Source organism: Solea senegalensis, unplaced genomic scaffold (genome assembly GCF_019176455.1).
Source record: "Solea senegalensis isolate Sse05_10M unplaced genomic scaffold, IFAPA_SoseM_1 scf7180000015919, whole genome shotgun sequence".
NCBI classification, from domain to species: domain Eukaryota; kingdom Metazoa; phylum Chordata; class Actinopteri; order Pleuronectiformes; family Soleidae; genus Solea; species Solea senegalensis.
In genome coordinates this window covers 17279-33692 of record NW_025321507.1, presented here as the reverse complement: position 1 = coordinate 33692, position 16414 = coordinate 17279, and the positions used below count along the sequence as shown (strand labels likewise).

General features: G+C 41.3%; 1 protein-coding gene across 3 annotated transcripts in view; it reads right to left on the bottom strand.

Annotated features, from left to right (window-relative positions):
* Positions 1-813: 813 nt before the first annotated feature.
* The window catches only part of LOC122762659 (zinc finger and BTB domain-containing protein 46-like), a 29708-nt gene continuing 14107 nt past the window's right edge, over positions 814-16414 (bottom strand). For 2 of the 3 annotated variants that reach the window (XM_044017849.1, XM_044017850.1), the window contains exons 2-4: positions 15470-15617; positions 2135-2340; positions 814-2031 (exon numbers count right to left, since the gene is read on the bottom strand). In XM_044017849.1, the coding sequence (XP_043873784.1) occupies positions 1003-2031; positions 2135-2320 (1215 nt within the window). In that variant the 5' untranslated portion in view covers positions 2321-2340; positions 15470-15617 and the 3' untranslated portion in view covers positions 814-1002. The remainder of the gene's footprint in view (positions 2032-2134; positions 2341-15469; positions 15618-16414) is intronic. The other variant, XM_044017848.1, reaches the window with a different exon arrangement.

The window sequence follows — 16414 nt, the reverse complement described above, 5'->3', positions numbered from 1 at the left end:
TACTTTTAATGATCTACCTATTGATGCCTTGGGTCCCATTGCACACACACACACACACACACACACTCTCTCTCTCTCGCACACACACACTATGTTTGCAAAGCTAACCTTCTGAGGACACTGCACTGACTTCCCTTCATTAGGACATCTTAAACCAGCATCATAACCAGTTCATGTCTAACCTCAGCCTTTGAACAACTATTCAAATCTTAACACTTAACTTCCTAACAAATTAAGTTCTGCCTTGTTAGGACCAGGTTTTGGTTTCAATGATGACTACCGGTCCTGACTAGGTGTCACACACACACACACAGGCTTCACATCACACCTCCAAGCTTTTGATAATCACCTTGGGCCTAACACGTTAGTGTTAGAAGCTAGTTAATCTTAACACTGGAGGGGGGTAAGCGGTCAGTTAATACTATCAACAGTGTGCAGGACTCACATGCATTCAAATACCCACACAGGGTTCTGCAGTATATTAAGCACACACTGACTTAACAGCGTCACATCACGGCACGGCACGGCACGGCACGGCAGGGTTAGGTTCCATCTCCAATACAACAAAAAGTACCTACTCAATGTGGGCGGAGTCATCACTGTACGGACTTTGTTTTATATGCGACACTCACACACACACGCAAACGAGTGACTAGTGACTTTACACCAGTCTTCTGTAGTTGTTGGAGATTAACCCACGTTGTTTTAAGAGATCTACAGTTCAGTGCTGTTCAGCTTGATTTGTGTGTGAGGCGTCTCTTCCTGTGACTAAAAATATAATAATATAATAATATAAATAGTACCTGGTAGCAGGTACAATGACACCCAGCTAATAAAATGTATCCCAGATTAAGTGTCCACTCTTTTCATCAAGCGCTTTGTTATCGAGGCTGAAGTTACCAAAAACACAACGTAGCCTAAAAAAAGGAGCCAATCACAAGTGAGTATTTTCCCCTGGCATGCTAGGGGCGGGCTTAACACGACGACAACATCAAGCATCCATCATGGCAGCCACAGGAGAGCAGCTGTGTTTCTTTTGAACCAAGTCTGAAAACAGAGTAGGTTTGTAGGGTGTTGTTTACCTGGGATGTCCTGTCCGCTGTAGTTCCATCCAGCCACTGTCAACATGGAGGGCAGAGGAGATCCAGGCCTACTGTCCCTGTCTCTCTCCCTGTCTCGGTCTCTGTCCCACTTACTCTCAGCCTGCTGGGTAATATGTCTGACCGTGTCCTTGTTCTTCCTGTTCTTCCTCCGCCCTGACCCTGACAGGGGTTGCCAGGGTCCCTCCCCACCTCCTCCTGCGGCTCCTCCACTCCCTTGCTCTCCCTGGCTCTGTGCTCTCCCCCTGGCATGAGAGGAGGAGTTGGGGGAAACCTGTTCCTCTTTGACGGTAATGGGCCTGTAGTCATGTGGCCAGGCAGGCTGAGAGTCGTGACAGGCTTCCTCCTGGCTCTCGTGGCTCTTGGGAGGTTCTTGGTCCTCCTTGCCATACGTGCTGCCTCCCTCGTGGCAGCTGGCGATGGCCGAGTCCCCAGAAGAGTTGGCTGGGCTGGTGCGTCGTGCCAGCCAAGGGGAGGTGCTGCGACCGGACATGATGGAGGCGAGAGCTTCGGAAGCTATGCCCATGATCCCGCCTCCTCCGCCTCCTCCTCCTCCTCCCCCGCCTCCTCCGCCTAACGTGGCTCCCACAATGTTCCCTGTTCCCGCTAAGCTCACTCCTCCTCCACCTCCAGCGCCTCCTCCACCGATGCCGACAGCAGCCACAGCTCCCATTTCAAAGTCAGCCATTTCATCAGCCATCTCAGAGCGGATGCTGATGTCCAGCGCAGCCTTGATGAAGCTGTGACACGCCTGGACGATGTCGGTCATCTGCAGGTAGCTGGCGGCCGACATGACCTCGATCACGTTCTTACTGGTCAGAGCTAGGTGCGCTGAGTACATGAAATCCAAGATGGCTTTGAATCCCGTCGCTGTGACGATGTCCAGGTGAGTGACAGTCGTCTGGTGGTGAGGCTCCGCCCCTTTCTTTACCTGAATAAGGAAGGAGAGTTTACAGCCATGTTTTCTTGTTTCTTTTTTTCTAACACTGAGCATCAAACTCTGAGCTGAGAAAAACAACCCTTCCTCCCCTTACCTGGCAGTAAAGAGTCTTAAAGTAGCGTGAGGAGCCCAGGAGGACGTTCTTGTGGGCCTTGAAGATCTTTCCATCCACGATGACACAGGCGTCGCAGAGGATGCCGTGCTGCCTCTGCTCATTGAGCTCTCTGAGGAGCTGACGGTAGTGAGAGGAGATCTCCATGTCCTCCTTCCTGTTGTTCATCTGTGTTGCTGAACAAACGCCTGCGAGGAAAGGAAAGAGGACACAGAAGGAATGAACTCAGGATGTATCATTGTAGGTCTGCGGCTGACATTCATGGTTGTTTTGGTCCACATACAGAGACACTCGTGCTGTCACGCTGTCTCACAGGAGCAAATACAAGTATTCACATTTATCTTTTTATTTGACAGAAAAACAAACACTAACACTAACTAACCGGATGTAGTAACTGTTGCATTCAACTCCTTTAAACATCCTCTACCCTCCTAGAACCAGGAGCAGCAAGCAGCTACCCTGGACCTGGAGTCCAAACGGCAACCCTCCAGGTACAAGCCAAGTTCCCTTTCCTCTTGGCCATTGGCTGCCCGTGAATTGAAATCATCAGAGTAATGCTGTCTCAGTAATACGTGTGACAGAAAAACAACGGCATCAATAGAAACCACATTTCAACCACTGTAGGTTTGATGTTTAAAAACAACAGTCTGACAGTGTGTGTGTGTGTGTGTCTGACAGGTTCATTCTGACAGTGTGTGTGTGCGTGTGTGTGTGCGTGTCTGTGTGTGTGTGTGTGTGTGTGTGTGTGTGTGTGCGTGTGTGTGTGCGTGTGTGTGTGTGTGTGTGTGAGACACGATTAAAAGCAGAACACTTCTACAAAACAGCTCAGAAGACAAAAACACTTCCTTTAGTGCAGACAATTTAACGATTACATTTATCAGTTTTCTTCTTCTTCTCATTTCAGCTGTGAATATTTAATCAGCTGTCAAACCAAACCAAACCAAACCTCTGTGGTTCTGGATCGGTTCAGTTCACATAAACACTGATTTCCAGAGAAAACACCTGCGATTGGTAACGTCTGAGGAGCAGAAGGTCTTCAAACGTTTGATTATCCGATCAGTTGATCGTCACAAGGTCATGCACATGGAGAATCTGTTCACACTCCGTTATAATGACTCCATGAATCAGTTATTAAACCATTACTAACTGACACACATCTGTCATTCACATGCTGCACCAGGAACAATGTTCTCCTCAGCATGGAGCTGGGGATCGAACCCACGACCTCACCCACCGTCACCCCAATAGAAATCAATAATTATGACTATTGATAATGAATAGTGACATTAAATAGTATAATTATCTGTTATTTATTACGTATTAGTATTGCTATCAATTACTGATACGTGTGAGTATTGATATTGATTATATCAGTGTCAGTATTCATGTTTTTAAAATGATCTATTGATCTTGTTCATCTTGTTTTATTGTTACTGTATCAACTAGTGCTGTAGTACTCCAGACCACTTTTTGAAGGTCTCGGAATCGACTGCATTTTCACTCGACTCTAGTCTTGGACAAAGCGGACTCGGGATTTTATTTCAAGACCGGTCAAGACCACAACTGTGGGGATATCAATAAATCGCCAGTGCATGTTTGGATGAACTTGTTAATATCATTCCTGTGATTGTGTGTAAATATAAGTAAGTATTTCTTCAGGTTAAACAATAACTTGACTCATTTATCATGAGTCTTGTCTCGGTCTCGACCCCTCAAAGTCTTGGTCTTGTCTCGGTCTCGACCTCTCAAAGTCTTGGTCTTGTCTCGGTCTCGACCCTTCAGAGTCTTGGTCTTGTCTCGGTCTCGACCTCTCAAAGTCTTGGTGGTCTCTCGGTCTCTCAAGTCTTGGTCTTGTCTCGGTCTCTCGACCTCTCAAAGTCTTGGTCTTGTCTCAGTCTCGGCCCCTCAAAGTCTTGGTCTTGTCTCGTCTCACCTCTCAAAGTCTTGGTCTTGTCTCGGTCCACCCTCTCAAAGTCTTGTCTTGTCTCTCTCCAAAGTCTTGGTCTTGTCTCTGGGTCTCTACCTCCTCAAAGTCTTGGTCTTGTCTCGTCTCACCCTTCAGAGTCTTAGGTCTTGTCTCGTCTCACCTCTCAAAGTCTTGGTCTTGTCTCGTCTCACCTCTCAAAGTCTTGGTCTTGTCTCGGTCTCACCTCTCAAAGTCTTAGTCTTGTCTCGGTCTCGACCCTTCAAAGTCTTGGTCTTGTCTCGGTCTCGACCTCTCAAAGTCTTGGTCTTGTCTCGGTCTCGACCTCTCAAAGTCTTAGTCTTGTCTCGGTCTCGACCTCTCAAAGTCTTGGTCTCGTTTTGGTCTCGATACACGGTGGTCTTGGTCTCGACTTGGTCTCGGTTTAGGTGGTCTTGACTACAACACTAAACATCAGTGTACTGTTGGCTCTGTGTGTTGATAAAACATCATTCTGTTCATTAATCAGCCATTCATCAATGATTTTGATGAATGCTTTTTCCTGTCTGTCTGTCTCTGTCTCTGTCTCTGTCTCACTCACACACACACACACACACAGACACTGCAGTGCATTAGTGAGAATTAGCAGCCAGTGCCCCTCGTCTCAGTGAGGGACACAGAAGTGATTTGTTTGGGAACGCCACAGCTGTCAGCTCTCGTGGGTCTTTGAAGACGCGACAGCTCGGGTCGGCCGAGGCGACAGCAGCGTTTGCTCGGGGGCCGGCACACTTCAGGTCATGTTAGGCAAAGCTCTGCTCAACCTGATCGCCTGTAAGATCGAATAAATCCGGTGTCTCCTTTAGGTCCACTCGGTCAAAGACACGGTGGAAAACCTGTCCTGAAAGTCTGAAAACCAAACTTTCCCCCTCAGTGGTGATGGAGAGCATCGTGAGTGAGGCGGAGCAAACTCAGCTGACTTCCTCTAACGTTTGACATTTTTATTTTAGAGAAAAGGGAACAAAAATATTGCTGTCCTAACCTTGAGGTTTTATTACTTTCTGCAATGCCCTGATGAAGGTATTGAGTCTTCATCTCTCACCTTTGGAGACAAATGGCTTTAAAGACACCGCAGCAAGCCCTCCTCCTCCTCCTCCTCCTCCTCCTCTCTACGCTCTTCTTCTCTCAGGGCCACTGGCACATTCTATTGTATAGCTCAGTGTATAAGACAGGCTCCTTCTCAGAGCCACATAAAACATGGAAGAAGTCATTTATTCACAGAGAAACACCTCAATAGCTGCCGTTGCTTATTCTTTTGGAGTCAGTGTGAATGAGGGAGTACAGGGTCACAGTGAAGCACATACCAATCAGCAGCTTCCACTGGAGACGCGTGTGTGTGTCTGTGTGTCTGTGTGTGTGTGTGTCTGTCTGTGTGTGTGTGTCTGTGTGTGTGTGTGTGTCTGTGTGTGTGTCTGTGTGTGTGCACTGGTATCAGCACAGAGGAAGCCGTGAAGTGTTGCGTTCAGGGTCCTTCGTCTTTGTTACACATCCAACCCACAAAAGTGATGATGATGATGAGCGCTCCAGAGACAACGCTGACGACAGAGACGCGTTTTAGGACCTGAAACTGTACTTTTTGAAAACGCCTCCCAGAGTTGGAAAATCTGAAATCGCCGGCCTCGCGTTTCCGTGGAGACAGAGAATGCGATATTTTAGGAAGACGATGACGTCATATTAGCAGCTCTCTCTCTTGTGCTGTCATTCACTGTCAATGAAAATCACTAAAGTCAGTGTGAGAAGACAGAACACGTCGTGACTTCAGAGATTTCACACACAAAAAGTGTTGAATTGTAAAATAAAGACACGCACACACACGCACACACACACACACACACACACACACACACACACGACATGCATTTGTGTGTGAGTCGTCGGTACGAGGACAAAGAGGAAGATGTTCCTCCTGCTCCGAGGAACTTTAAAGTCATTCAGGGCATTTTAGATTGTCGACTCACGAGCGCCCCTACAGTTTCTGAATGTAATTGCACTCAATACCCTGCGACACGCCTCAGATCACACAACAGTCATTCGTGTTCTTTCAGGAACTTGTTTTCATGTAACACTTATTTTGTCACATGAAATGAAGAAACACCACGTCAGGTTGATCCTCGAGCGTCGCCTCCACGCCGTAGCTGTGGGAGGTTCCACGGTGGCCAAAAATCTGCAGCTTTTGCTTCCCACTCGCGCGTCAATCAACCCAGACCCGAGAGTCGTGGACTCAGTGAAAACACTTCATTTCACCACAGAGAAAGTGGTCGGGTTGAACATTTGTGAACATTCGTGAACATTCGTGAACATTCGTGAACATCATGTTCTCTGTACATGACACTTGGTCCTCCACAGTCAAACCTGCAGCACATACACCCGTTTCCATTCTTTCTTTTCAGCTCCTCAGAAACTGCAGCACCATGATCAGCTGGGACCTCCCTCCGGCTCAAACACTTGTGCAGCCTTGATTTACAGCCCACTTTTCTTTTCTCCCTCCCAAATATACACTTGACACAAGATGGCAAAGTAAGGGCAAATGAAGTTGTCAGACAATCAAGAGTGAGCGAGAGAGGCCGAGCGTTTTCTGTCTCATTCAAAGCATTAGCGTTCTCACCAAGGCCACACACACACTGAAGCCTGCTCTCAGGACGTCACACGGCAGCACAGACAGAGAAAAAGCCTTTTCACCACTCAATCAAATGTTACAGCAAGGAAAATGTCATCAGAAGCTGATGATGATCTGTGAGAACCACACACACACACACACACACACACACATATTGTGTTTCTCCTGATGCAGACTGTCCCTCCGAGCCACTTCTCCGCCTCCTTGACCGCACAGGAGCGACTGGGAGAAAGCACGAGGTCCTTCTGGATCAAAGGCCGAGCGAAACAAGAGCGAAGCTTTTGTTTTTCGGCCGACTCGTCTGACGCCAGCGTTTACAGCGAGCGACAAACACCAGAAATAACACGCCGCTACACTTACATTTGTTCAAACATGTCACATTTTTTTACACTTTATTAATTATATTATAACTACATGAGTCAAGGGGAGCGTCGACCGGTCGTCTCTCAACTGGAAGGTTGAACATTTTACAAGGTGTAATGAGGCCGTTTCAGGGTGTTTTGATGGGAAGGATGTTGACTGTATGAGAAACACCGTGAACAGTTACTACATGTACATATATGTATAACCACAAATACACAACCATCACACAACTTCACTATTTATGTCAAAAACTGTTGCTATGGACTGATATACTAATATACTGATATATACTGAAATACTGATATATACTGATATATACTAATATACTGATATATACTGAAATACTGATATATACTGATATACTGATATATACTAATATACTGATATACACTAATATACTGATATACTGATATACTGATATATACTCAATATATATAATATACTGATATATACTGAAATACTGATATACTGATATATACCGATATATAATATACTGATATATACTGAAATACTGATATACTGATATATACTGATATATACTGAAATACTGATATACTGATATATATTGATATACTGATATATACTGAAATACTGATATTCTGATATACTGATATATACTGAAATACCGATATCGATATACTGATATATACTGATATATACTGATATACTGTCGATATACCGGATATACCGATATATACTGATATATACCGATATACTGATATATACCGATATATACTGATATACCTCGATATATATACCGATATATACCGATATACTGATATATACTGATATATACTGATGATATACTGATATATACGATATACTGATATATACTGATATACTGATATATACTGATATACTGATATACTGATATATACTGATATACTGATATACTGATATACTGATATACCCTACAATATACTGACAGATATATACTCGATATATATATGATATACTGATATACTGATATATACTGATATACTCATATACTGATATACTGATATACTCATATACTGATATACTGGATATATCATATACTGATCTCTATAATTGATATACCGATATATACTCTCATATACTCGATATACTGATATACTCATATACTGATATACCGATGATATACTCATATATATATACTGATATACCATACTATATACTGATATACTGATATATACTGATATACCGATACTCGATATACCGATATATACTGATATATACTGATATACTGATATATACTGATATACTGATATATACTCATATACTGATATATACTGATATATATTGATATACTGATATATACTGATATACTCATATACTGATATACTGATATACTCGATTAGCTCATACTTCACCGATATACTCAGATACTCATATACTCATATACTGATATACCTCGATATAGTCATATACTGATATACTGATATATACTGATATACTGATATACTGATATACCATATACTGATATACTGGATATACTGATATACTCATATACTCGATACCATATACTGATATACTCATGTACTATATACTCATATACCGATGTATACTGATATACTCATACACTGATATACTGATATACTCATACACTGATATACTGATATACTCATACACTGATATACTGATATACTACACACTGATATACTGATACACCATACTGATATACTGATATACTCATATACTCATGTACTCATATACTCATATACTGATATACTGATACACTCATACACTGATATACTGATACACTCATACACTGATATACTGATATACTCATATACTGATATACCAATGTACTCATATGTTGATATACTCATATACTGATATATACTCATACACTGATATACTGATATACTCATATACACATATACTGATATACTGATATACTGATATACTGATATACCATAGATACAGTCACACTGATATACTGATATACTCATGTACTCTGATACTTCATATACTGATATACTGATATACTCATACACTATATACTCATATACTTACTGATATACTCATACACTATACCATATACTCATACACTGATATACTGCTGCCATATACCTCATAATGATATACTCATACACTGATATGATATATTCTGTACCTAAAGGCATATACTGATATACTCATGTACTGATATACCTTGCTGTGTACTGATATACTCATGTACTCATACACTGGATATACTGGATATACCATATACATATACTCAAGTACTCATACACTGATATATACTCATGTACTCATACACTGATATACTGATATAGTACTCATGATATAATCATGTACTCATACACTGATATACTGATATACTCATATACTCATATACTGATATACTCATACACTGATATACTGATATACTCATATACTCATATACTGATATACTCATACACTGATATACTGATATACTGATGTACTCATATACTAATGTACTCATATACTGATATACTCATGTACTCATACACTGATATACTGATATACTCATATACTGATATACTCATACACTGATATACTGATATACTGATATACTCATATACTCATATACTATATATACCATACACTGATATACTCATACACTGATATACTCATATACTGATATACTAATACTTTTCAATGTACTCATATACTGATATACCATGTACTCATATACTGATATACTCATATGCACTATATACTGATATACTTCATACACTGATATACTATTGATATACTGATATACTCCATGTACTCATATACTGATATACTGTACTCATACACCGATATATACCTGTACTCATACACAATGATATACTGATATACTCATACCGATACTCATGTACTCATACACTGATATATATAATCATGTACTCATACACCGATATTGGATATACTCATGTACTCATACACTGATATAATCATGCACTCATACACTGATTATACTGCCGATATACTCACTACATACACTGATATACTGATGATATACTCATACACTGATATATACTCATATACTATACTGATATACCCATATACTGATATACTCATGTACTTTCATACACTGATATATCATGTACTCATGTGATATACTGGATATACATATACTGATATACTCATGTACCATATAATTGATATACTCATATACCGATATACTCGTATACAATTAGATATACTATACTCATACACCGATATACTGATATACTACAATATACCTGTCAGATATACTGATATACTCATACACTTATATACTGATATACTGATATACTGATACCTCTATATACTGATATACTCATATACTGATATACTCATGTACTCATATACTGATATACTCATGTACTCATATACTGATATACTCATATACTGATATACTGATATACTGATATACTGATATACTGATATACTGATGTACTCATATACTGATATACTCATGTACTCATATACTGATATACTCATGTACTCATATACTGATATACTCATATACTCATATACTGATATACTCATATACTGATATACTGATATACTGATATACTGATATACTGATGTACTCATATACTGATATACTCATGTACTCATATACTCATATACTGATATACTCATGTACTCATATACTGATATACTGATATACTCATATACTCATATACTGATATACTCATGTACTCATATACTCATACCCCCGACTGAACCGGTCATAGCGAGTCTAGTGGAGACTGTTGGGTGTGTATATGACTTTAGTCTCTGTTGTAGTGACATGAACAGAATATTTTTCATACTCTTGTCTCAAATAGTTGTAGAGGAGTCAAGTAGCAGCCTACTGTTTTAATCATGAGTCAGTATATCTGCTGATACTAATATTACTAATACACCGAGAGGTTGTCGGTTCAAACCCTGGGATGTGTCAAGGCTGATGTGCCCTTGAGGAAGGCACTAAATACCACTTACAAAAAGAATTTCTTTTCACGATTAAATAACATTCCTTAAGAAATAAAGAAATAAAACATAACTGCACCGTGAGAGTACTTTTGTATTAAAGCTATTTCTAGTTGGTCAAAGTGAATGGTTATTATTGAGTTGCCAGTGTGCTGCCACCCTCAGCTAATCACTGGACATTCAAATTGCCCTCCTCCTCTTCCTCCTCCTGCCCAGCCAATGCAACACTTCTGCTCATTATTTGATAAAATGGCGTTGCCTGGACGAGCATGTCAAACTGAGTTCACCAAGCCCATCATGTAAATTAAAAAATAAAACATATCAATAAATGAAGAGAACAAAAATAGACTTAATGGGATTTTGTAATAAAAAATAAATAAAAAACAACTGTGTGTGCGTACGTGCATCTTCAGTCATTTTAGGCAGTTTTGTCTTTGCATATGCACAGAAATCTATTTTCTTTATTAACAGTGGCTTTCTTTGATCATTATCACCTGGTGTATGCCTCACTTTCTATATTCATTGAGTGTTTTTAGAAACAGCAATATTCTAATAGTATATATATATATATATATATATGCAGTACTGTGCAGAAGTCTTAGGCCAGCGTGATGTACACTTACACTAGAACAATAACACAGCTCTGTTCATACTGGAGTGGAACCTTCATTCATGTTACTGGTAAATCCTGTGTTTGTTGTACAAATATCTGCTGTAAAAAAAAACTCTATTACACCAGGTTTATTCAACACATGCTTGAGCATGACATACACATGTTGCATGAGTTCAACTCATTGACAGCTCGCTAATATACAAGAGCAGCTTTAATTCTCGTGATCACAGAAAAAACAACAGAGCTGGTGGTGCCTGAAATGCTTGCACATTACTGTATATATACACATTATAATATTCTAATAATATATAAATGAACCAGATTTAGACTAAACAACATGATTAACCTTAATAATATCAGAAACAGCAATAATCAGACTTAATTCTAAGTGTTGCTACTGTTCATGATGAACGTTGTAAACACCACAGAATATTATTCTAACATTTCTTTTAAGAAAAACATGGATTTCTTCCATTTAAAAAGGAGTAAAAGAAGACGAGGAGAAGCAAAGGGAGTTAAAGTTGGAGGACAGGTTGCTATGGAAGCTGCTCCCTGCACCGACTATTGTTATTTAGCAATACCTTATTATTTCTCAACAATTAAAGTCATCATTTTGTGGAGAATGATGAGCTTTTCATAAAATCCTGAATAATGTGCAGTTTTAATAACAATATGCACTAGTTTGCCGTGTCAACTTAATACAATGATTACATCTCATTGTTGTATTTACATATTTTTACATGATCTCAAGTACCCATAAAAATGATGTTTTCAGAGGCGTGACAAGGAAGTAAATGAACTCTCCTGTCACTCTCTGTGTGTGATGAACTCCCTCACTTTCACATCTACTTTCATCTTGGCGCTGCCGCTTCAAATCAGCAGGGACGATGCAGTGAATGAACGTGTGAAGGACGGAGGAGGAGACTTCAGTTTGCAGAAAGTATCGCCGATTCTCAGATACAAGATTTTTTTTTATCAGTTTGGCAACATTTGTTTTTGTTGCATAGAGAGTGATAGGTCGGCATAAAATGGTTTACTTTTCAAAACAAAGAAGATAGAAAATGAAGAGTTGGTTTGTTTGAAAATGCATTTCCCACCATAATTAGAGAAAGAAAATACTAATTAAAATGATTATGCCAAAATGAAACTCATGTTCCATATTAGTAACTTAAATTAAACTAGTAATTAACATTTAACTTCATTGAAATATTATTTTCCAGTTTGTAAATGTTTCATTCATGTGAACACTGGATGAAGTTATGTTGATATGAAGCGATATTTAAAGTCAATCGAGGAAAAAGGAACTTTATCTCCACAGAAACACAACCTTCAGCTCTTTTCTAAAACACACACACACACACACACATGCACACAAACGCACACAAACATGATGGATGCGAATGATAAAGTGTGATGTGAAAATCTGAGGGCGACTAAGGAAAGAAAATAAAAGTTATCAATCTCCAAACACAAGAAGACTAAGATGTCAACGACAAAGATAGCGACAGCAACGAGATTGTGACATTATGGTTTTCCCAGAGCAGCATATCGGTCGTGCACCTGTTTTTCAAAAAAACACCGGTTTTGTGTGGATGTGGATGTTTTGAACGACATTTCAACGACTTGTGTGGATTGTCTTAAACCTGTTTTCTGTGTGTGTGTGTGGACCTTTAAAAAGGGACACACACACACACACACACACACACACACACAGCAAAGGCAGCAAAGATAGAAGGAGACGGAGACAGGAAGAGGAGCGAGAATGACTCCAAAAGCCAATATTTTTTAAACAGCTTTGCTTCCACTTAACTGGGCATCAAGGCCATTATCCTGGGGTTAATCCCCAATCCAACGGAGCTGGCAGCCTTCCGGGACAAGCCAGGGAGGCAGCCCATCACACACACACACACACACACACACACACACATGCAGGCCTACTGCAATTAGGAGAAATAAAATAATGCAACAATGCTATTAGGCCGCTTTGTCCTTTGTTATCTGTCAGAAATAGAGTTTGTCCCTCATTCATGTTCAGCTTCTTTAATCACATCTGTTCACCTTCACTCCAGCAGCACCTTTAGCTCGCCGCTCTGTCCTGTATCCACTGTCTGCTTCTCTGGCTGCCATCCAAAAGGAAACCAATGTGGACGAGAGACTGGCTGAAAGAAGGACAGCCGTGTCATGTGGAGAGGGACCAAAGAGGATCCAGGAGGCTTAGAGAGACTTAGTACAATGTCCCTCCCCCGCCCTCATCCCGCCCCTTCAGCTCTACCCTGCACCCCCTGCCTCAAAAACCAACCTCTGCATGTGAACACCTCCTAACGACTCTGCTTTAAAGCAAATATTCCCGTGACAGAGCAGCGTCAGCACACAGACTCTGTCCACTCACCTCGTCCTCTCACCTTCACTCACACAGGTGTTAAGCCGAGAGTGATCTTGTGGAAATCCGGCGGCCATCGTAAGGATGGTCTGGGATTATCTGCCAGTGACTAGAAAAAGTTGCGACTTAATGTCAGCGTCAACATGAGTTTCTCTCATAGGAAGGACTGAATAAAACGATGGATAAATGATAAATGCTGCTCATTTCCCTGTTTCTCCAGCATCCTGTGAGACACGTGTCTCTCTGTCCCTCAGCCTGCTACGTCTCCTATGGTAACTCCCTGACTGACGACCCAGGGCTTAGCCTAAATTCTCTCTCTATTAAAAGCTGTGAAATCCAAATAATGAAACATCTCATTACCACTGTGAGTGCAGAGGAGAAGACTGTAAAACACTGACAGAGGAGCAGCAGCTGGAAATAAAGGATGGGAGAATGTCTCAGGTGAGGTGGGGGGAGGGGGTGAGACAGGGAGTCTTTTGTTTAACAGGTGTTGCTGTTAGCAGAGAAGTCGACCAGCCACCTATGTAAACAGGGGAGGAGCCCCGATGAACTCTGTGTAAGCGAAGAACTGTCAGTCAAACCTCAAATAAGCAGCAGAGGAATCTTCAGTTCATCCATCAAAGCTTAGAGCACGTGTACAGACAGACCGTGGACGTGGATGTGATGCATCGCCTTCATAAAAGAAGACACGTGTTTGATTGATGACTAAATTATGGGAGAAGAGGATTGTTCGTTACTAAGTTTTACTTTTTGAATCATCCGTCATCTCCGAGCTACTCTGAATAACCAAATACTGAATTACTCAGATGTGAGACAAACATATACCTGCACGGCACAGAGAGGTGAATGCACCGGAGGTGATTGATTTTAGCAATGTTAGTGGTGGAGGGTGGAGTCATGTGACAATGGCCAAAATCTAGACTCACAGAAAGCACAGAATGTTACTGCAAACACACACGAGTAAAGTACGCTCACACACTGCAGCACAACAACAGTGGGATTAACATGATTACACGGTGCAATCACAACAACCTATTGAGCTTATTTCTCTGTCTTTTATAATTGTCTTGAATTCCCCCAGAGCTACGAGATGTGTCACTTTCAAGTCCTCCTGCATGCACAGCGTGCAGATGTAGACGGGGTTCCAATCCCAACATGTCAAGGGCTGAGCAAGGTACCACATTCCAGTGTCCTCCTGTGCTGGTCCCAAGCTCCACAAATGGGAGGGTTTACGTCAGGCATAAGATTTCTGCCAGATCAAATACGTGGATCACTGAGCAGGTGAGCCACTGTGGTGACCCCAGAGAGGGAGAATTATTTTGGTGACGCACGTGGACAGAGGCGAGCACCGTGCAACAGCTTGATCCCTGTAGCACCAAACTCTCTTGTTTTGGTGGAAAGAGACAATGAAGCAGGAGGACGGCATGAAAACCTGCCTGGGATTATGTGAGGGAGGTCTGCGCTCAGGGATTACAAAGACATCTACACACCTTATTTGCCTTTCTTTCCCCTGACTTTGTTTATTCTGTGTACGACATCTTCTTTTCTGTTTGTTGGTACGGTCCTGGCATATGTACTACAGCGTTCCCCAAAAAGACGACATGGCTCCAGGAAATATCTGCGTCCACACAGAAGCGCCTGCAAAGAAAAAGATCATTTTGGTTTGTGCGTGGATGTGGCCTACGCTTGTGCGCTGTGTGCTTTCAAATAATGCAAACAAACACTAACCAGAAATATAAAGAGAGGTTGGACTATCATCATTTTCCCAAAGACGTCTGTACCATGTCGATAAAAAGCCGAAACCTTAGTGGATTCTCCTAAACGTGTGTAAGGGCGCTGAGAGAATGGCAAACGCTGAAGTTTCAAGCAGCGATGAGTGGACATCGCGTCTAGAAAAGCCCTTTATAAACACAGAGCATTTAGCAGTGTCCACAGAAACACAACCTTCAGCTCTTTTTCCTTTTCTAAAACACAGAATGCACACAAACATGATCGATGCCGACGATAAAGGAAAGAGGAAACGACTGAGGAAAGAAAATAAAAGTTATCAATCTCCAAACACAGATCTCAGATATTCAGCTGTGTGTATGTGGTATACATCACATCAGTTGTGCGTTCGGTGCGTTCCATTTTTAATCCCATTTTCTAAGTTCGGGGGGCGTTCGTGAACTCAGCTGCCACTTTACAAACACTGCACTTCAGTCATACACAGAGTGACGTGTGCTCTCATCATGACAAGTGAAATACTAACAGAGACAAGAGAAACCTGACTGTTATATAAATGTTCAACATTTCTCTGGTCAAAATGGCTGAAATGACACGTTAACAGTGACGTGAGGCAGTGATGAGCTGTGCCACACACACTGACTGGTGCATGTACTACACAGTGAGGCAGAAAGTACCGTGCCGCACTGATAGGGGGCAGTGCTGAGCCC